The following is a 22,745-nucleotide window of genomic DNA, read 5'->3' as shown; positions in this document are numbered from 1 at the left end:
ATATGATTTTTAAGTATTCGGTTTTGTTTGTTTTTTAGGCATGCCATATCCTGGGGATTTCGTGTATGCAAGCTCTGTGTTTGGTAAACCAGGAGATAAAACGACCATGGATCTCCCACCTTTTAATGCAATGAAGGATTCCTCTATAACATTTAATGTATACCACTATGGAAAATCCTATTTGCATGTCACAGCAGACATCAAACTCAGCAATGGAGGCCATAGTGTTCAGGTGAACTATGTGAGTTACTTCAGTGTGGGTTGGAACAAAGTATGCCTTGATCTTGAGGAGGGAGAAGCCAGTGGGGTATCATTTACTACACTCAGAAGTCAGGAACCATTCAGCTTGGTGGCTGTGGATGACATCCTCTACAATGAGCAGCCCTGTCCTGGTAAGCAGACAGTCTGTCCCTACTTCCTATCCACTCGAGTCCTCCTTATTGTTAATAACCAATATTGACATCATTTTAAAGGTACTTATATTTTTTGGGATATTTTTGTTTTAGTGGTGTCAGTTAACTGCACTTTTGATGAAGATTTGTGTGGATATACAGCAGATTCGGACTGGTCTTTGGAAAGGAGGGCAAACTCTTCTACCAGTAAGTCATTTCAAATTAAGTGCAATAAAAGTTTTGGGAATCTTATTCCCTTGATTGGAAAGTCAAATCAAATACATGTTCCTTTTGCCACATATAGTTTGCCTACAAAGATTATATGAAGATGAGCTGTATGGATTTTTGATTATTGTCATGTACCTGTAACATGTCAAGTATGTTTTTTTAAAAAGCTGATGTCATGTTTGCTAATAAATTATTTTTCAAACTTGATTTTTTGTTTACACAGATGGATCCTATGCAATGGCCCAAAGAGCAATGTACTACTCAACTGTCACCTCGGTTTTGGTGTCTCCACTTGTCACTGGGGTCGGAAACTCATCATGCGTGCAGCTGGAGATGATGAAGTCTACATCAGATCGTGATGCTTTCAAAATAATGTAAGGCTTTTTTGGGGAGAGGAGATGTGAAGATGCACTGTATTTGATATTTTTGGCAGTGATCTATAATTCATTTTATTTTGGATCATATCAATGTTCTAGACATAAATTAACCATGCAGAAATTATATTGGTTATTATGTTAAAAATTCTATCAAAAATGCAAAAACTGACTTTCACAGTCTAAAAAGTTTACACATTTCTGTCATTTTTACAAAATTTGACCAAAGTTAGAAACTCTGTCATGCATGATTACCAGTACATCCTAAAGTTGATGGGAATTTCACTAAGTCTTTTTTTAGCTCACCGAGACGAAGTCAAGGAGAGCTTATGCTATACCCTCGGCGTCGGCGGTGGCGTCGGCGTCCGGACCTGGTTAAAGTTTTTGTTGCAGGTCCTGTATCTAAGCTATTACTTGTCCTATCTTCACCAAACTTGCATGGATGATGCATCTGGACCTACCTATGGACTTGAAAGACTTGGATGCTGAATCTGGGTCCTAAATTTTAGATGCTGGAGGAGGTTAAGGTTGTTGGACCAGGTTAAAGTTTTTGTTGCAGGTGCCCTTTGATAGCAGTATCTTAGTTACTGCTGGTCTGTACTTCACCAAACTTGCATGGATGGTGTGCCTTATGATACTGATGCACCAGACAGGCTTGAGTGCTGAATCTGAGCTATAGGTTTCGGATGCTGGAGGAGGTTAAGGTTTTTGGAGCAGGTTAAAGTTTTTGTTGCGGGTACCCATTGATAGCAATATCTAAGTTACTACTGGTCCTAACTTCACCAAACTTGTATGGATGATGCGTCTTATGATACTGATGCACCTGACAAGCTTGAATGCTGAATCTGAGCAATAGGTTTCGGATGCTGGAAGAGGTTAAGGTTTTTAGAGCTGGTTAAAGTTTTTGTTGCAGGTGCCCTCTGATGATTAATCTTAGTTACTACTGGTCCTAACTTCACCAAACTTGTATGGATGGTGCGTCTTATGATACTGATGCACCTGACAAGCTTGAATGCTGAATCTGAGCAATAGGTTTTGGATGCTGGAAGAGGTTAAGGTTTTTAGAGCTGGTTAAGTTTTTGTTGCAGGTGCCCTCTGATGATTATATCTTAGTTACTACTGGTCCTAACTTCACCAAACTTGTATGGATGGTGTGTCTTATGATACTGATGCACCTGACAAGCTTGAATGCTGAATCTGAGCAATAGGTTTCGGATGCTGGAGGAGGTTAAGGTTTTAAGAGCTGGTTAGATAAAGTTTTTGAAACAGGTGCCCTCTGACGATGATAACTTAGTTATTACTTGTCCTTACTTCACCAGACTTCCATGGATGGTGTGTCTTATGATACTGATGCACTTGACAGGCTTGAATGCATAGTCTGGTTTCGGATGCTGGATAAAGTTAAGTTTTTAGGAACAGGTCACATGTTTAATAGATGATAGTACTATTTCAAACTTGCATAGTTGATTTAACTGTAATATGAATGAATCGCAGAGGTAGCTTCAGATGCAGAGCTTGATCTCCATTATCAAGGATGCTAAAAAATAAATCTTAGTTATTACTGGTCCTAACTTCACCAAACTTGAATGGATGGTGTGTCTTATGATACAGATGCACCTGACAGGCATGGATGCTGAATCTGAGCCATAGGTTGCGGATGCTGGAGGAAGTTAAGGTTTTAATTGCTAGTGCCCTCTGATGATGATATCTTAGTTATTACTGGTCCAAACTTCACCAAAATTGCATGGATGATGCGTCTTATGATACAAATGCACCTGATGGGCTTGAATGCTGAATCTGAGCCATAGGTTTCAGATGCTGGATGAGGTTTTTTATTTTTTGGAACAGGTCACATGTTTTTAGCTCACCTGAGCTGAAAGCTCAAGTGAGCTATTCTGATCACTTTTTGTCCGTCGTCCGTCTGTCCGTCCGTCCGTCTGTCTGTCCGTCTGTAAACTTTTTACATTTTGAACTTCTTCTCTAAAAGTGCTTATCCAATTTCAACCAAATTTGGCACAAAGCATCCTTATGGGAGGGCGAATATAAATTGCAGAAATAAAAGTCCGATCTGTATTCAAAGCGGAGAAAACCTTGAAACTGTAGAAAAAGGGGGGTGCATTTTTAAAAATCTTCTTCTCAAGAACTACTGATTCCAATTCAACGTAGTTTAGCATAAATTATCCTTATGGGAAGGAAAACATAAATTGCAAAAATTAAGGTCTAATTCTGTTTCAAATCTGAGTTATTACGAAAATAATAATAAAGGAAAGGCGTGTTTCAATCAGTTTAATAGCCTCGGATTCGGCATCCGGTAAAATGGGTAGACAAGACTTGGCCTGGGCAAAACAAAAGATAAGCAGTTATTAATCTGCCAATCTCATTAAAATTTCAGGATATTTGATGGACCAGTATATTTGTATTTGCTGTAAATATTGCTGCAAAATAATGCGTATTTGGAATTGACGATTGCCGATGTGCCCCGGCTTTTATTTTGCCACGGCCCGGTTTTGCTTACCCATTTTACCAAGACTCGTATTCCATACTTCTAAAACGAGGTTCTTTGTTTAAAGCAGCCATGACATTATACGAAAAAGGGTCGATCTGACTATGATGAATTTGCTTGTTGTGCAACAGTTCGCGTATGAAGGGAAATTTTTGAAACATGAAAAATATATTGGTGCCGATTTTGTGAAGTAAATTGAGGCTAAATATTTCAATGCGTTGACAGTTTTCACACATGACGTTGATGTTAGCTTGTTCTGATTTTCGTTTCGTTTTCATTATTTATGCTTTGTAACCTGGAAACTGTCGTCTGTATTTCGTGATTTTTACGTATCAAATCAAACAGAGACTTCGGTAAATCAAACAGTTACGTTAACTGTTTACCTGCGCAAATTAAGCAAAATCTGATGTAGGAGTACTGAAATACAATTCATTCTATCGGTAATTCGGCATTATTTTTTGCGTAATGGTAGATTAATGCAATAGGATTTTGTTGAGATGCTCAGCATTTTCTCTAGTTTATTCAGTTTAAATAGAGTTTGATATCGCTTACGGAAATATGTAGGTATAAACATGTAAATATATGATTCATTTCGAAAAAATAAATTGTGTTCTTTATTTGTTATACATGTAGTGCATGTTTCTTGTGTTTAATTGTTAACAATTTCTATTTACTAACCATTTTTGAGTGTTTGCTTCGAATTATAAGCAAGATACAGAGACTTGCTAACAATTCTATGTTTGTACACAGATCTTAAAAGCTAAAGATTAAATCAAAGTACTGATAGTACTGAAAAGCGCTAACCCAGCTTCTGTATGTATATAACAGATATATGTATATAGCATTTCAGCTTCTGTATACGCACTATATTTCCTCATCACTGCATGACAGTCCCTGCAATGATGTATGTAAGCCCCGTACATTAATTTCACAATAACCCGTAAATTAGATTCACAATAGCCCGTGCAGTTATGTGCATAAACCCATGAAACTGGTTCCCTAACCAGTTTAAATGATGTATACTTTTGCTTATAGGGGGCGGTTATTCGATGCACCGGAAGTTGAAGTCTAACGACAATAAAGGGCTGAGCTATGCTTAGCGCTTTAAAAAGTAAAAAAATTGTCAATATTTATGACGAAAATTTTCAAAATCTGTTCTTCCAGAAACCAACTTATTGAATTGTAAACTCAACCTTTTTAGCTCACCTGAGGATGGGGCCACCATGGGGGGTCGAAGTTTAGCAAATGAATATATAGAGTAAATCTTTAGAAATCCTCTTCTCAGAAACTAATCGGCCAGGAAAGCTGAAACTTGTGTGGAAGCATCCTCAGGTAGTGTAGATTCAAAGATGTGAAAATCATGACCCCTGGGGATAGGGTGGGGCCACAATGGAGGGTCGAAGTTTAACATATGAATATAAAAAGTAAATCTTTAAAAATCTTCTTCTCAGAAACTAATTGGCCAGGAAAGCTGACACTTGTGTGGATGCATCCTTATGTAGTGAAGATTCAAATTTGTGAAAATCATGACCCCCGGGGGTAGGGTTGGGCCACAATGGGGGATCGAAGTTAAACATAGGAATATATACAGTAAATCTTTAAAAATCTTCTTCTCAGTAACTAATTCGAAGGCAAAGCTGGAACTTGTGTGGAAGCATCTTCAGGTAGTGAAGATTCAAAGTTGTGAAAATCATGACCCCTGGGGGTAGGTTGGGGCCACAATGGGGGATTGAAGTTAAACATATGATTATAAAAAGTAAATCTTTAAAAATCTTCTTCTCAGAAACTAATTAGCCAGGAAAGCTAAAACTTGTGTGGAAGCATCCTCAGTTAGTTTAGATTCAAATTTGTGAAAAGCATGACCCCTGGGGGTAGGTTTGGGCCACAATGGGAGGTCGATGTTTTACATAGGAATAAACAGAGTCATCTTTAAAAATCTTCTTCTCGGAAACTAATCAGCCAGGAAAGCTGGAACTTGTGTGAAAGCATCCTCAGGTAGTGTAGATTCAAAGTTGTGAAAATCATGACCCCCAGGGGTAGGGTGGGGCCACAATGGGGGGGGGTCAAAGTTTAACAAAGGAATTTATAGGGTAAATCTTTAAAAATCTTCTCAGAAACTAATCAGCCAGATGATTCTTTATAATTGTTAAGACTTTGGCCCCAGGACAATTCTTTGGCCTCACGAGAAGGTTGAGAGTTTACTGTACGTTTATATCCCATATATAAACTATTGTTAGGGATCTTTTTGAGAACTGCAATACTCAACACATGATATGACTATAAAATCATCCTGTTAGAAAAATGACTAATGATTATAAACATAAGAATATCCAGGGGAAAATGGATTTTATTTATACAGGATTTACATGAATTATTGTATATTGTCCAGATAGTTTGTATTATGACTCCATTGAGCTGATTTTATCATACCTATTGTTCCTCAGGTGAGCGATGTGGCCCATGGGCCTCTTGCATAGATGATAGCTTGCATAGTTGATTTAACTTTATTATAAATTAAATGCAGAGGTTGCTTCAGAAGCAGAGCCTGATCTCCATTATCAAGGATGCTAAAGAAATCTCCTACCTCACTCAAACCAGCTCGATAGATAGATGTGTTTGTTGATAAATGATATAACATGATTCCTATGATAAAGTATTGTATGATATGAAACAATATTGTTTGATATGATACACTATGATATCATATGTTATATTATAAAAAGTTATACGATACGATATGATATTGTATCAATTTTTTTGATATTTTATGATATGATTATGTATCATGATATTGTTATGTATAGTATTGTATATTATGATACAATATTGTATAATATTATATTGTATTTTTAATTTATTATTTTATCACATGATACAATTACATAAGATATTGCAAAATATTATATTGTATCCTATGATACAATATTGTATATTCTATAATATTGTATCATACAATATTGTATAATATGATATTGGTTTCAGTAATATAGAATTATATCACATGAAATTGTATTATATGAAATTGTAATATTATATAATATTGTATCATACGATATTGTATGATATGATATTGGTTTATATGATATATTATCATATCACATGAAATTGTATTATATGATATTGTAATATATTTTATTGTGTCATATGATGCAATATGTATAATATAATAATGTATTTTATAATATTTTACCATGTCACATAATATTGTATCATTTGATAAGATACAATGTTGGAATCAAATTATATTGTATTATATGATATAAAATCATATAATGTATCAAATATGTTTCAGTGTCATTCAATACAATATCATTCTATATTATACAATATAATATCATGTTTCAGTGTTATGATGTATTATGTAATATGATATTGTAATATGATACTATATTGTATTATATTTTATGATATTGTATTACGTGATCAAATACAATAAGGTATAACACAATACAATGTCATATCATACGTTACAATATCAAATCTCATTATTGTTTATTACGGTATTTTATTTATTATATGATATATATTATATTAGAAATATGACATGATGCAATATTTAATTTTATATCATTGTATTGATTAACATATGAACATATGATTATCATAAAAAAAATTATCAGATGATATACGATATTTTGTCAAAACAGAATCCATGAATATCCAAGATCATAAAGTATGATTTTCATATAAAATGATAAAGGTGGTCTTATGAAGGTGATGTCTCATAAGGGTGATGCTCCGTCTCGGTGAGCTTAGTAATCTATGATTACCTATGTTTAAAAATATGGTTAGAGTACTTTTGCATTGCTATATATGAAAACCAATATTGAATGTGTGCTGTATTGGAATTTTGTAGACTGATGGATTTGCAAACAGGAATGAATATTACAACATATTCAGGGTATACCTATGCCAGACAATGGAGGTGGATGAACGTGCCGTCCAACTTCAGTGCCTACTACATCATAATGACGGTGTCCTATTACTCTTATTACACCTATGCTGGAATTGACAACATCAGAGTTACCCCCGACTTCTGTCCGCCGATAGGTAAGGCATCATAAGAATAACCCATTACTTCGATTTTTAACCGGGTTTTTCAACGGAAAAATCCGGTTATTAAAATGGTGAAAATGGCGGGCGGGCGGCTGCCAAATGGGTACCCTCATTGTACGGATAACTCCTCCTACAGTTTTCAAGATAGGAAGTTGTTCTTTTGCAGATCAATTGTACATAAATCAGAGGTGTGCATATTGCTAGGATTTTGATTTCCGATAATTTATGAAAAAAATACTAGCTTTTGAACTTAGTCACTTTTTGGCAAAATATTGCATATAGGGTACTTTATTTCACTGGATTAGGTTGACATGGCTTATCGATACAGTGCACATAAAAGAAAACCTGGTTTGCTGTCACATTGACAGCTTTTCACTTGTATATTGTTGATAAACATAATAAAATGTTAGATTTAATCTGATCTTAGGACCTGAGTTCAAACCCAAATGGCCTCTGTGTCTTTGTATTGAAAGTTCAACAACTTTTTGAAGACCTTGCTATGTATTTGAAACGAAAGTCTCTATAAATTGTTTATTGTACATCATGTTTTCTGCTGAATTGCAGGTATGTAATAGGGTATGTATTTGTAATTCTTGTACATTAAGACCCTGTAGAACCTTCCAATGCTTCTCTCACATATGATTTTTGTTTTAATTAGATTTATCTTTTTTTAAACAGAATGTGATGCTGATGAATTACTCTGTGGTAATGGGGTGGTGTGCTATCCAGCAAGTAAAAAATGTGATGGCAGCCTTGATTGTGAAGATGCTAGTGATGAAATAGAGTGTGGTGAGTATGAAAAAAAAAATGAGAAGATTTACAAGATGAAAGTGTTGATTCAATACTGTACAAAACTGTATACAAGGAAATATTCTCCCCAGTTTTATTTTGCCCCCTTTAACCCTCATTTTCCGTTGGCAAATTTAAGACTTAGCAGATTCCTATGTCTCAGACTATCTCTCTTCGAACATAACTCTGTCTAGACGAATTGAAGACGATGTGAAATTGTTTGCAAACATAGAAAGGCGAAAATTACACAGAGCAAAAAAAAACTTTATATACACTGAAATGTCTTGATGAGTAGATAAATGGCAGGGTACTGTTTTTGTTTTACCTCTCAGTAAGCATTTTGTCACCTTTCAGTAATCCACATCACAGAGAGTTTCGTCGTCTAATTAAGTTAGCGACAGTTCAGATAACAATTTAATTTTAAAGTGTGCGGTGATGTGATGACTTTCCATTCTAGGAGAGCCCTCGGTGGACTGTGACTTCAACAGAGTACACATCTGTGGATACAGTGGGTCCAACTCCAGATGGTATCCCTATGTGGATCACACCAAGATGCTAGTACCATCCAATGAATCAGGAGGCGGTCAGTCAGCAGAGATAATTTAATCCCATAATGCCTAAAAATTAATTCAATCCCGAAAATTAATCCAATCCTACCTTTAGTATCTTTTGCATATTATTCTTTATGTTCTGCAAAAAAGTTTTTACTTGATCATGTAAATGATTGTGCTCTGAGAGAATTTTTAAAGAGGGTGTGTATTTATTTTGTTGCTGGTCTTTTGTGATAGTACATCGTTTATCATTCAGAATGAACTTAGGAATATTTGGACATAGATATTATGCTTACAGCAGTACTCAAATAATCTTAAAATTTTAAGGGGACATTCAGAAAATCTCCTTAATGCAAAGTAAATGCTCAATGATGCATGTAATTATTTGATGAAATGGTGATTGCATCATGATGACTGTTAATAATGTTTCCCTTACAGCTGTGGCCCTGTTTTACTCCTCATTTTCTCTTGCACTACTGAACACACCCCCGATCAACATTACCCAGGACTCATGCTTTACGTTCTACACCATGGCTGGGTATAGCAGATATATCCCCTCTCTTCTACGAGTGGTCAGAAACGAATCAAACACTCTGTCGTCGTTGGCAAGTTTTGACACAACCATCAAGAACTTCTGGATACGGCGCAGTGTTAATGTCAGTCAAGGAGAGTTTGGACTTCTGTTTGAGTTTTCTCCACTCCATTCTACAAGCTTAGGCAATGTAGATTTTATGTATATTGATGATGTTCAGCTTAGGGATGGATATTGTAAAAAGCAAGGTAAATTAAACTTTAAAAACAGATCATCAACACTGTATACTTTTGTGTAAGAAGTTGTGGGGTTGTTGACACTGAATTAAGTTCAGTATGTTTGGGTCATGCTCAGGTTATACATAAAAAATATTACTGTGTTAATTCTTTACACATTTCAAGAAAAAGATGTGGTAGCTATTAGCTGCAGGTCTGTAGCTTCCAGCCTGAAAAGAAATTGGATGGATGACCTACACGAGCTACAGTGCCTCCCATAGTAAAATAAAATTTAAAAATGCACTAGTTTTGGACTGATTAGTCGCATTTCCGAACACATTCTGTACAAATATTTGATTCCAAAAAATTCCTCGGATATTTCTCTATAGATATTGACCCATCACTTGCCTCTGATATTCTTTTAAACACCTTCACCAGCCCCGTAAAGTGAAGTGGTGGAGTTTGTTTACATGTAAAAATGATGAATCAATCTTGAAATGAATTAATTCACTTCATTTTCAGAGGTTGGATAGCATGTTTAAGAGAAAATCTGAGGCAATTAATGCGATGACATTAGTACTAAATTTACTGAATTTAATGGTACTAAATTGTTTTCACAGCATTTTTATGGATATAAGATAAGTCAGTCAAAATTAGTGAATTTTTTTGTGCACCATAATTGTGGTTGTTAGCTGCAGGAAGGACTGTATCTCCCAGATCATCCATCCAAACATTCGGACCGAGAACTTAAGAATTGCAGCTAGGCTGTTATCTGTTTAAATGATAATTCTAAACTTCAAATTAAAATATTTTTAACCAGCATTTCTTCTGTGAAAAACAAAGACCGTGTTCCTTCATTAATAAATTATAATGTGTGATTTATAGAATGTGGAGCTAACCAGATTTACTGTAGTGTGGAGGACTCATGCATATCTAAAGACTTGCAGTGTGATCAGAACAATGACTGCTTCGCTGGGGAGGATGAAGAGGGATGTGGTAGGTCTTAGTTAGTATGAACAACGACTGCTATGCTGGGGAGGGTGAAGAGGGATGTGGTAGGTCTTAGTTAGTATGAACAACGACTGCTATGCTGGGGAGGGTGAAGAGGGATGTGGTAGGTCTTAGTTAGTATGAACAACGACTGCTATGCTGGGGAGGGTGAAGAGGGATGTGGTAGGTCTTAGTTAGTATGAACAATGACTGCTATGCTGGGGAGGATGAAGAGGGAAGTGGTAGGTCTTAGTTAGTATGAACAACGACTGCTATGCTGGGGAGGGTGAAGAGGGATGTGGTAGGTCTTAGTTAGTATGAACAATGACTGCTATGCTGGGGAGGATGAAGAGGGAAGTGGTAGGTCTTAGTTAGTATGAACAACGACTGCTATGCTGGGGAGGATGAAGAGGGAAGTGGTAGGTCTTAGTTAGTATGAACAACGACTGCTATGCTGGGGAGGGTGAAGAGGGATGTGGTAGGTCTTAGTTAGTATGAACAATGACTGCTATGCTGGGGAGGATGAAGAGGGAAGTGGTAGGTCTTAGTTAGTATGAACAACGACTGCTATGCTGGGGAGGATGAAGAGGGATGTGGTAGGTCTTAGTTTGTATAAACACTTGGTGTTCACTGGGGCTTTAGTTATCTAGAAACCATTTATCTGCACCTTTGTTTCCATACAGTTTTGTCTTTAAAAATACAGTTGAAAAATGGTTATCTTTAATACAGTAAAGTGCAAAAAAATCCGGATTTCAATTTAAAGTCGTTTTATTTTTCAATTTGCAACAATATCATCATTTTGAAACAAAACAATGAATATAGAACCACTAAGTTCAAAGTGCATAAAGTTAATAATGAGTCAGACCCTGTGTCGCTCTATACACTGAGCGATGCGTCGTTGCATTCTGTCTGTCAAACTGTCTATATAGTTTTGATCCAGACCCATCCACATTTACATGATTGTAACTTTCCAGTCTGTGATATTTTCTGGCTGAATTTTTCCACTTGATCTTTCATGATCTGCCAAACATTTTTTATTGGATTTAAATCGGGGGAAGCGGCAGGCCATTCTAATATGGTCACGTGATTCTGTGTGAACCAGTCACGGGTATAAGCTGCGGTGTGCGGTCTAGCGTTGTCCTGTTGTAAAACATACGGTAAATCGTTTGTCAAAATATTAGACAACAGTAATCCCTCCCCAAAAATTTCACAGTGCTTGATTGCGGATATCTTTCCATTCACAGAAACAAGTGGAGTTAAATCCAACTTGCTTATTCCACCCCACACCGTAACAGCTGGTGAGAACTTCGGCACCATTTTTTGACAATGTCCAAATTTTGCCCACCTTTTCCTAGTACATCTGTAGAACTGAAATCAACTTTCGTTCGTAAAAAATCACATTATTGAAATTGTAATTCTGATGAGCGATACACCATGCCTCTCTTTTACGCTTGTGCTCTGCGATCATAAGTGGCACCTTTTGCGGCACAGATTTAAAATAATTACTGCGAGCCAGAGTCCGGCCCATAGTCCATTTCGACACTAACTCTGATCCTCTTCTTGCACATTCATTGGCAATTTGCTGTGCTGACCATTGCAGATGAGAAGCAGCAAGTTGTGCAGCCTGTCTGTTGTCCTTCATGTCAAAAATTTTCTTCCTGCTAGATCCTGGACACCGAATCTCGGACTTCCCTTCCCGAAATCTTTTCAAATTGTCATACACTGTAGTTCTTGGTATGTTTGTTATTTCACACAGTTTTTGTGCTGAAGTGATTCCGCTTTCATAAAGATTAAGAAGACGTTTTCTGTTGTCAATTTCTGACATCCCTGAAGCCCGGAAACTTATCGTCTGTTGAAAGCGTCATCACGTGACATTACATAGATACAAGGGGATTAACTCTAAAAGCACCCTATGCATTTGTCGATGTGAATTTTTAAAAAAGAAATTACATGCCTTAAATAATATGCATGCATATGATATAATTAGAAAAAAATCCAGATTTTTTTGCACTTTACTATATAATGGATGTTAAACACCGTTGAACAATGGTTACTTTGAATACTATGAATTGTTCTGAAGTCAAGACACTGTTTCACTATGTATTTAACCTTTACATCTCAAAAATGGGATCATCCCAAAGTCTTCTTTGATATGTATTGAAATTACACAAAACGGTAAATAAACTTGAACAATTTTGATATGTTTCTGGAGTATAAGATTCTTTTAATCCATTGTAGATTTCAACATAACATGCGATTTTAACAATGGTCTGTGTGGATATAAAAGTACATGGACGTTAGTAGACGAATTTATGGGACTCAATTCTACTGAGGGTAATTATTCGGGTAAATAGTAAAAGGTTATCTAACAGGAAATTAACTTTTTTAACCAATAGGATAATACAAGTATATGTTTTAAAATATAAGCTTGTTAAATTATTTTGCAATATTTTAGTGAATAGAGATTTGCCAAGATTATCATTGCAAACAGTTTTAAAAAATTCTGCTAATTTTAAAAACTTGTTGTATATCAATACATTTATGTACATTAGTACCTGTACATTATTGATGTTTATTATAGATCAGTTCCTTGTGTCGGGCAGTAACGGAACCACACTCAACAGGACTTTGGTATCCCCCTCAGTTTTGGCCCCTGGATATTCATGTCTCTCCTTAGATGTAGCAAAATTCCATCTCCATCCTTACTCTGCATCCTTCCTGAATGTCAGTGCTTATCAGCCATATAATCGATACTCTTTAGTAGTCAATGACTTTGGTCTGCTGAACAGTTCCTGGAAGCATTATGAATTAACAGTTCAAACGTACTACTACCCGTATAATCTCTCTCTTCAAATATCTGCCACCACTTTTCAAGCCTACATTGCTGTGGATAATGTGAAAATTGTGCCTGGATATTGCCAGTCAGGTAGGGATATCATATTAAGAGTATTTTGCTAAAGTAAAAATTTCATTGTACCTAAAACATAAAAAGGTACAATTACTTCAATGTACACACATATTACATAGTCAGATAAATTTGTGTTTTGGGATTAGCCCTTACTATAGTTGAAAGACATGCTATTTTAGTTGTAATCCTGTTGACTCAAAGTCGATAATAGGAATGGCAATGGATAAATAAATAGAGGGGTGTGATTTGGAACATTTAGATTTTAACTCACCGGAGTCTTTGGTCTATGATTGTTTCTTGTGTTTGGGTCATAATCTTCTAATTATTCTCACCGTAAAAACTACCTTGACAAAATTGGTGTGTATCATTATTTATGTTGAGAGAGGAATATAACTGTGAACAGAAAGAACTCTTCAAGTTATATACCTAAACTTTATACCATTTCTTAAGAGAATACAAAATGAATTTTATTTATGACAGATGGATATTCATCAACCACTCCATCACCCAATCCATGGTGGTCTACAACACATTATCCATGGGGAAATTCAACAAGTAGTCCATGGTGGGGAAATACAACGCCTAATCCTTGGATGTGGAACTCAACTAGCAGTCCATGGATGTGGAACACAACAAGTAGTCCATGGATGTGGAATACAACAAGTAGTCCGTGGATGTGGAACACAACAAGTAGTCCATGGATGTGGAACACTACAAGTAGTCCGTGGATGTGGAATACAACAAGTAGTCCGTGGATGTGGAACACTAAAAGTAGTCCGTGGATGTGGAACACAACAAGTACCGGTAGTCCGTGGATGTGGAACACAACTAGTAGTCCATGGATGTGGAACACAACAAGTAGTCCGTGGATGTGGAACACAACAAGTAGTCCATGGTGGGGAAATACAACGCCTAATCCTTGGATGTGGAACTCAACTAGCAGTCCATGGATGTGGAATACAACAAGTAGTCCATGGATGTGGAACACAACGAGTAGTCCATGGATGTGGAACTCAACTAGTAGTCCATGGATGTGGAACACAACAAGTAGTCCATGGTGGGCTTCCACACAAAATTCATGGGGAAATTCAACAAGTAGTCCATGGTGGGCTTCCACACAAAATTCATGGGGAAATTCAACAAGTAGTCCATGGTGGGGAAATACAACACCAAGTCCGTGGATGTGGAACTCAACTAGCAGTCCATGGATGTGGAACACAACAAGTAGTCCATGGTGGGCTACAACACAATATCCATGGGGAAATTCAACAAGTAATCCATGGTGGACTTCAACCCCTTTGCCATGGTGGACATCAAGTCCATCTTGGTCTTCATCAACAACCAGCATACCTTTTACAGGTAATTTCTGTTCAATGATGAATCAATTTCATGAAAATTAGATCTTCTCAGTTTACTACATTATTAATCTGTACGAGTGGATCAAAGATCTAATTTTCTCATATCATTTTTTGCCCTTTGTGAAAATGAAGTACTGGTACTGTAGAAACAGAAATATTCATTGAGGATTTAATTTTGTTATATTCGTTGGTAGTATGATACAACAAAATTAAATCTATGACAAATTTTTAACCCAAGTATTAATAAATACAAAGAGATTCCAAAACCACGAAATTAAACGCCAATGAAATTTAACTTGGTTTAAAAACAGCAAAATTTCTGAAAATCTGTTAACTAGATAGTTAATTTGGGCAAATTATTTTTGTGGTTTAGCAAGTTTTTTAGAGTACACAACTTGGATAATACTACATTAGATTTTTTGTGGTTTTGAAATGATCACCAAAATAAGGAAAAATATATCATTAGAAAAATACTCTAGTAGATATACAGTTATCAGGTTGCTTAAAGAAAATAATTTAAAAAATATCTTGTACAGTAACAGCAGTGGTTTTTTTACAAGATAAATGATAGGATAGGATTAATGCACAATATTATAGGATTAATGCACAATAGAACAGTATACACGCACAATACAATAGGATTGATCCACGGTACAATAGGATAGGGTTGTAAAGAATAAAGTTGTGGGTACTATAGTACTTATGTGAAAAAAAGGCAACATACTTTGGTTATCTTAACAACATTATCATTAATTGTACAGTTTTTTTTAAATTTTTGTGTTGATAAATGACTAACAAATGTTTTAATACTTGTAATGACTGATTTTACGAAAATTTTGTTTGAGATTATTCAATGACAATAATAATGATTTTGTTGGAAGTATTTTACGGGTCTGGACAACTCAATAACATAAATATCATTTGATATTATTACATATGCCAATCCTTTTGCTTGCACAAATTCCTAAAGTTACGCACAACGTCCCCCACTGTATTCACCTTTTTTGAATTATCAATTTCTTAAAATATTCACTATGAAAGTTTGATATTATTTGTATTATCTTTCCTCTCTGCTTTGAAAACAGATGATGGCTGTTACCTGATATCAGATTATACGTGCCAGCTTTCTTACAACACAACAATGCTACCAAATGTGTTCGGGCATACTGACCTTAACACCATTCAGTACCAATTGATGGGATTGAACCAGCTTATGTATCAGAGTTATTATGTCCCATCAGCCTGTGTCACTCCCATAATGCAGTTGTCGTGTGAAATGATGTACCCCAAATGTGAAAATGGAACCACTGAACAAATCTGTAGAAATTCCTGCATGGGTTTGTTGAACATTTTATTCAAACCATTTGAGATAATGACTGTTGACTAAAACTTGACATTTTTTTAGAACTGAAACTATTTTACAAGAAAGATAAGTGATCCAATATTTTTCTTTTTAAAATGTTAGTAACTTTCAAATTTTCAATACTCATATATATTCATTTGGTTCTTGATTTTTTTGCCTTTATGCTAAATATATATACTTGTCTTATTTTTCATTTTTTGATTGCCATATTTTAATTATATTCCAACTAACCTTTAGATAACACAGTATTCCATCTTATACTTTTAGCTGTGTCGGATCTGTATTCGAATGAATGCTCACAATACTTGCTAGGCTACAATGTTTCGGATTTCATCAACTACTATTGCAGCTTTCTGCCCAAGGAGAGCTGTCGTAAAGGTAAACAAATCCTGCCATTTTGAATCTGGATTTTTTCCCTACAATCGTACAAGACTTGATTTGTCTTGCATACTGGTACATCCATCTACTAGTAGATCGTCATTACTAGTCAGGTTAATAAGTATTTGCTGTTTTGAATGAGCATTGTCTGTTTATTTCAGTGGCCTACAATATCAGTGAAGACATCATTCCAACACCAACCTACAGTCCTCCCTCATCGACTTCACGTAAATATTCAGCAGACTGGAAGATAATGATATTTACTATAGTCTGTCCCAAGATATTTATACAGCGCACTTGGATGATTTTTAATAAAAAAAAATTACACATACCTCTGAAAGAAGTGCAAATGAAATTGATGAAAGGGAAAATTTCTAAGATATCTTCAATGACTTATTGTCATTTTTCACTCGGAAAAATTGACAGGAACATAACGGATTTCTAACGGAAATTTATAATGGGGAATGTTTACATCTTTTCTTCATTCGGAATTCTCTTGGAATGCATTGTGCAATTTTATAACGTTATCATCTGGGTCTGCTGCAATACAAAATCCCCGTAGACATAACATTTTTTAGCATTGTATTGAAACCTGATAAGCTAAAGAGGGCGTTTCAAAGAAGAATTCTTGGAAATTTTTCATATTTTTGAATGAACTTCATTTGAATCCTGAGGTATTGATAAATATTGAGTAATTAAGCAAAACGTAAAATGAGGATATCTTTGAACAGAGTATTAGAATAGAATTTATATTTCAATAAATAGTGCTATATTAAAGAATGATATTATATAAGAAGCAGGCTTCAGAATTTATTACATAAAACATCAAACTTTAGAATCCTGATATCCATGTACAGAAACTGAATGATGTGTACTAATCTCTACAACTGTGATGGTAACTAAAGCCATCAACAGAATACGTTAATTAAACAATAGGACCCAAAGTATCCCCTAGCTTGCATCAGAAAATGGTTTTTAAATGTGTGTTTCATTACACTTGCACACAAATTAGGCATGGTTTATTTTTCATTGGAATATACTCTAAAAATCCGTTGAACAAGCTAACTAGGCGAATGTTTTAAAAATCATATAGTCTATTGTTAATTCATACATAAAATTTATTTGTATATACTTGATCTCCAAGGACAAATAATTTTGATTTTTTTTTATATAAATGTTACTATCTCCAATAAGTTTATGATATGGGATTTAGGGAATGATATAGTCTTCACTGTAAGTATGACTTTATTATGAGCTGTGATCCACTTAATGTGTACATGTGTGTAAATTGTCTGTAGGACCCATGATTAGTGGGGTGAGGTTCCGTGCAGGCAGTGGGACTCGCAAGTCAGGAGTGGTGGAGCTTCAGTACAACGGCGTGTGGCTACCCATATGCAACAGATACTTCTATGATTATAATGCAGATATCCTGTGTAAAGAACTAGGATTTGGGTATGACGAAAGAACTAGTATTTCAAGGGACCTATTGACATAAAAAATATCCTATATGAAACTGCATATTGCTACTTCCGGTATCCTGACATATTTCTGACTTTCAATACTGTTGATAGAAACACATCTGAAAGCATTGCTGGTAACAATGTGAAATCAGGGTCAAAATTCTCAATGCTTTGTAAATAAATTTTGTGTTTTTTTTATGTGTACATGTTATTCAATCCAGAAAATTCCTTTTTCAGAGGAGGAAATAAAGGGACTTCTGTAAATGGAACTTATTCTCAATCATACACGCTGTCCTGTTACTACAATCAGCTGGGGCTGGATGGCTGCTCTGTCTATGTGGAGAACTATTGCTATACATATTCTAATATCAGCTGCTGTAAGTCCAGAGAGAGTCTGTATATAGACTCCCAATATCATTTTTAAGAGAAAGATGGACAGCATCATTAGCAAGCTGCAAAAATAAATATTTTAGCCTTCAAGTAAAAATGAAGGAGGTTCTATTTCTTGATCATTTTAGCCACTAAGTTATTGTATTTTTATGATAAGTTTTGGATTAAATTATGAAAACCATTTCATTGAAATAATCGATTGAAATTCTGAAGTCAAGTGAATATATATAGAAGTTACCACCTATTTTCTTTGGGTTTACACTCCTATAAATACCGTTTTGACCAGTACAGCTAATATGCCATTTATCTTCATAGTTGATAATACACCCACATGTTCTTTCGATGGAGTTGGTGAACACTGTGGCTATGACTTAGGCTCGTGGGTTTTGGGTAAGTTCATTCTCCAAGTAATAGCTGTGCAAGATTTTTCTCTCTTCAGAGAGTACATGTTCAGTATACTGAATTGCATATTTTAAAGTGGAGGTATATTTGAGTAAGTTGTGATGTTGTTGACCTTATTTTACACAGACTCCAGTAGTGTGGTGCTGAGATACGGAGGGCACTCCAGTGTCACATCCTCAGAATTCACCAGCCCCAGGAAAGGGAGTGTCCGATTTTTGTTCAAAATGACCAACCAAATTACATCCACCTTCAAGGTTCATGTCTTAACTGAAGCATCAAGCCAAGTTACAGATTTCTCAGGTAAAGGTTTAATAAATCAAATGAGGTAGAGGGAAATCATTTTAATTTTTGGGATTGAGGTTGTTGTATTTGAAAAATTTAAAGTATTTCAACAAAACAGATTTTTTAATGTCATGTAGAATAGCAATTATAAAGTTTTTAATACCACACAACATTTTTTTTCTTTGTATAAATCATTTTTTTTTAAATTTCCATCCTGATAGTACATGTACTTTCATGTAAGCAATATTCATTTTCTTGGATGAAAACATTGCTTTTTAAAAAGGGGGGGGGGAAGGGGAGGGGAACCATGCAACATAATCAGAAAATTACTTTCAGGGGATTCTTTTGTGTTTTAACATTAGTATGAGATTGTTGATTTATGATGCAGGGTACATACCCAATGTGTGGTTAAGTCGCTGTATGGACCTCCCCTCGGAACAATCGATGAGACTGGCTTTTGAGGGCCGTCTATTTGCTTACGATGCTCTCTATCTGGACAATGTCACTGTGGCCAATCAACCTTGTGAAGGTAATTATTAACACTTATAACAATGTTTGGATCATACATAAATTTTGACTATCAGATAATGCCACCAACTGTATGTATTTTAATGATGAAGATATTAATCATGACATCCCTTTAGAATTTTAAGGCAAAGTATTTTAAATGGGCATATCAAATTGGTAACATTTCATATGATACAGATTTTCAAAATTTTATTGGTTTGTATGTGTAGTAACAGTTTATCAATGTGATTTACTTGTAGGTTTCCCTAATATGCCCTGTACATTTGAGGATCCATCAACTTGCCCGTTCAGTATTGACTGTCCTCAAAAGCCTTCCTCATTTAGTTGGAAGCTGTCTAAGAGCATGGTTACTTATTCACGTCCTGGTAAGAAAATGAACTGGTAATTGAATGGAAACAGAGATTTGTATAATCCTAAAAAAAAATATGAAAATAAATTCTCCTGCATATATATTTTATAGATGAAATATACAGGTATAGATGTAACTATTGAATTTTGTTTGAAATATGGCCATACAATAGTTCCAAAAGAACGTGTACCCACATTAAATCTTCAAATATTTTCTCTGAGAAGGGAACTATATCACTTGAATCCATGCTCACATATTTACAAAAAGATGAAATAAAGTGCATCCATCTTTCTTTCTTTTCCAACAGAGATTTCTTTCTAGAATTGGGTTGACTCTGTTGATATTATTGTGTTAATCTGTTTCAGGTAGCAGTGGTAGTAAGACGAATGTTAGGCTGGTTGGGGGTACGTCTCCAAACAATGGGCGGGTGGAGGTGTTTTACAATGGAGTGTGGGGGACCGTGTGTGATGACTCGTGGGATTACCGGGATGCTGGTGTTATCTGTGTCATGCTGGGATACCCCAGGTACACACAGTTAATGGTCTACTAACCACCTACACCCCAGAGGGGTGTCAATGACTTACTCTGTCAGTCAATCTGCTACAGTTTGTAAATTTTGAAAATTTGATTTCCAAAATCAATCTTAAATAATTTTTGAAGTAGATATCTTTACAAATCCAAATGTTGATATTACTTCTTTTTGACATGATGTCGAACACTGTTTGTATACTTATTCATATAATTGTTCATAAGAACTTATTTGAGGCATCTTGTTAAGTGTTTGTTAGGTATATTTATTGGAGTGAGTGGTGTGACCCACAGGCCTCTTATTCTTTTTGTAACTATACTATTGTCTCAATCAACAGAGAAAATGCTATTGCGTATTCCTCGGCATACTTTGGTGCTGGCACTGGACAGATTTGGTTGGACAATTTAGCTTGTACAGGCACAGAGACTGACATTGCTGACTGCCCTTACATTAACTGGGGCTCTCACAACTGTGGGCATTATGAGGATGCCGGCGTGGGTTGTTCAGGTAACATCATGATGTATGATTTTTGGTTACAAGAAATGAATTAACTTGAGTAAGAATAAGAATGATTTAGGTTCCAAGGAATGAATGCTGGAAGAATTTGCAGAAATGTGTTCAAATGCTACCTGTTTTACTATCTTTAATATACACACGTTTTGAGAATTTTTGTAGCATAGGTGGATATTTTAAGATGATGAATGAGTAATACGTTGTAGAACTTGGATGAAGCAAGGACTTTTGTTTAATGAGTTAGATTTCTGATTTATTTACATAGGGACCAGAGAGATTACGGTGGATAAGGTACCTGCAACCATTACAGACAGGCTGTATCCCACAGGTAAACAGGCTATTCATCATTATCAAATATAGGCTGTATCCCATAGGTAAACAGGCCGTTCGTCATTATCAAATGATATACAAATATTGACTGGGGTTGAGGGCAACATTGATTATATTAGCCCCCTTGGGACGAAATATTGCCCTCCGCTTCGCGTCGGGCAATATTTCGTCCCAAGGGGGCTAATATAATCAATGTTGCCCGAAAACACAGTCAACATTTGTTTTGTTATATGAAGAAACAAACCAAAATTTAATAAAGTAATTGAAAACAGGTCGTCGTAATTTTATCAGCTCAACAAAGAATTCACGAATTCAATTTTGTTCAAAGTTCATTTCCAAAATATCCTCAGCATCAAACGGTCACTGGTGATATTCCGCCGACTGTAAGAATTAACATACAGATGTTCTACCTGATTTTACTTCACAGTAATTCGCAAATCCTTACATCCGTTATGACAGCAAACCGTCGCAATGCGCGTCCGTTGTTTACTTGGCTTGACTGACTGTTTATTATGACGTCACCTTGTTTTTGGAGTCGCGAAGAGTTATTTACGTCATAGTTTACGAATCCTCAAATCGGAGGCGATTATTTGAAATAGAGGGAATGTTCTCTAGATATTATTCCTAGCCGGTCAATATATAAAAAATATTAACCGGTCAATATTTTTCGGACGAGCTAATATTACATTTATTTACTATTCGTCCACATAGAGTTATATAGTGAGAATATACTACTGAATATAACAATAGGCTGTATCCCACAGGTAAACAGGCCATTCATCATTATCAAATAATTGTTTTTAATCGTTTACTCTGTACCTTCTATCTATGTTTATGATCTGTTGACAGAAGTGATAATGGTTGCTAATGGGAGTCGGGGCGTGGCGGGGCAGGAGGCCACCTTCACTCTCCCCCTTAACACCAGCTCTGGGGACATACTAAGGGTCCTGTTGATGGTGACCCAGGGATCTTGTGACAGCCACTCTGTCCTACAGGTAAACTACTCTGTTCCCACTTACAACAGGTGCTCTCCAGATGATGGGGGACCCACCTTCATTCAAGTGTAGGGACTGCTCGAGTCTTGTTTGTTTATGTAATCATTTTCTTTATTTCAATTGCATTGTACATACTTTTGTATCATTTTAAAGGAAATATTTACAAGTTAATTGGACAAGATGGTTGTGGCCATTTTTAGACTATATTTATCTCCTTGGGATAAAGAGCTCTGTAAAAAGATAAATTGAAATGCTCAAAAGTGTGTTTTTTCTTACACAAAATAATAGATTATGGCCCAAACGTCATTTGTAAAATGTTAATGTAGATCT

The 22,745-nt window shown here is 35.6% G+C and overlaps 1 protein-coding gene across 6 annotated transcripts in view; it reads left to right on the top strand.

The window, feature by feature from the left end:
* LOC128188553 (uncharacterized) overlaps positions 1-22,745 on the top strand; it is a 132,496-nt gene that overhangs the window by 94,661 nt on the left and 15,090 nt on the right. For 4 of the 6 annotated variants that reach the window (XM_052859681.1, XM_052859699.1, XM_052859672.1 and 1 more), the window contains 24 exons: positions 39-392; positions 507-599; positions 844-994; positions 7,354-7,547; positions 8,232-8,342; positions 8,800-8,925; positions 9,332-9,673; positions 10,526-10,636; positions 12,869-12,976; positions 13,212-13,556; positions 14,019-14,897; positions 15,982-16,233; positions 16,527-16,637; positions 16,799-16,864; positions 17,936-18,089; positions 18,335-18,474; positions 18,803-18,877; positions 19,016-19,189; positions 19,560-19,700; positions 19,939-20,064; positions 20,414-20,573; positions 20,915-21,084; positions 21,356-21,418; positions 22,270-22,415. In XM_052859681.1, coding sequence (XP_052715641.1) covers positions 39-392; positions 507-599; positions 844-994; positions 7,354-7,547; positions 8,232-8,342; positions 8,800-8,925; positions 9,332-9,673; positions 10,526-10,636; positions 12,869-12,976; positions 13,212-13,556; positions 14,019-14,897; positions 15,982-16,233; positions 16,527-16,637; positions 16,799-16,864; positions 17,936-18,089; positions 18,335-18,474; positions 18,803-18,877; positions 19,016-19,189; positions 19,560-19,700; positions 19,939-20,064; positions 20,414-20,573; positions 20,915-21,084; positions 21,356-21,418; positions 22,270-22,415 — 4,592 coding nt within the window. The remainder of the gene's footprint in view (positions 1-38; positions 393-506; positions 600-843; positions 995-7,353; positions 7,548-8,231; positions 8,343-8,799; positions 8,926-9,331; positions 9,674-10,525; positions 10,637-12,868; positions 12,977-13,211; positions 13,557-14,018; positions 14,898-15,981; positions 16,234-16,526; positions 16,638-16,798; positions 16,865-17,935; positions 18,090-18,334; positions 18,475-18,802; positions 18,878-19,015; positions 19,190-19,559; positions 19,701-19,938; positions 20,065-20,413; positions 20,574-20,914; positions 21,085-21,355; positions 21,419-22,269; positions 22,416-22,745) is intronic. The other 2 variants (XM_052859717.1, XM_052859709.1) reach the window with 2 other exon arrangements.

Source organism: Crassostrea angulata, chromosome 1, assembly GCF_025612915.1.
Source record: "Crassostrea angulata isolate pt1a10 chromosome 1, ASM2561291v2, whole genome shotgun sequence".
Lineage (NCBI taxonomy): Eukaryota > Metazoa > Mollusca > Bivalvia > Ostreida > Ostreidae > Magallana > Magallana angulata.
This window is presented reverse-complemented; position numbering and strand designations above follow the sequence as displayed.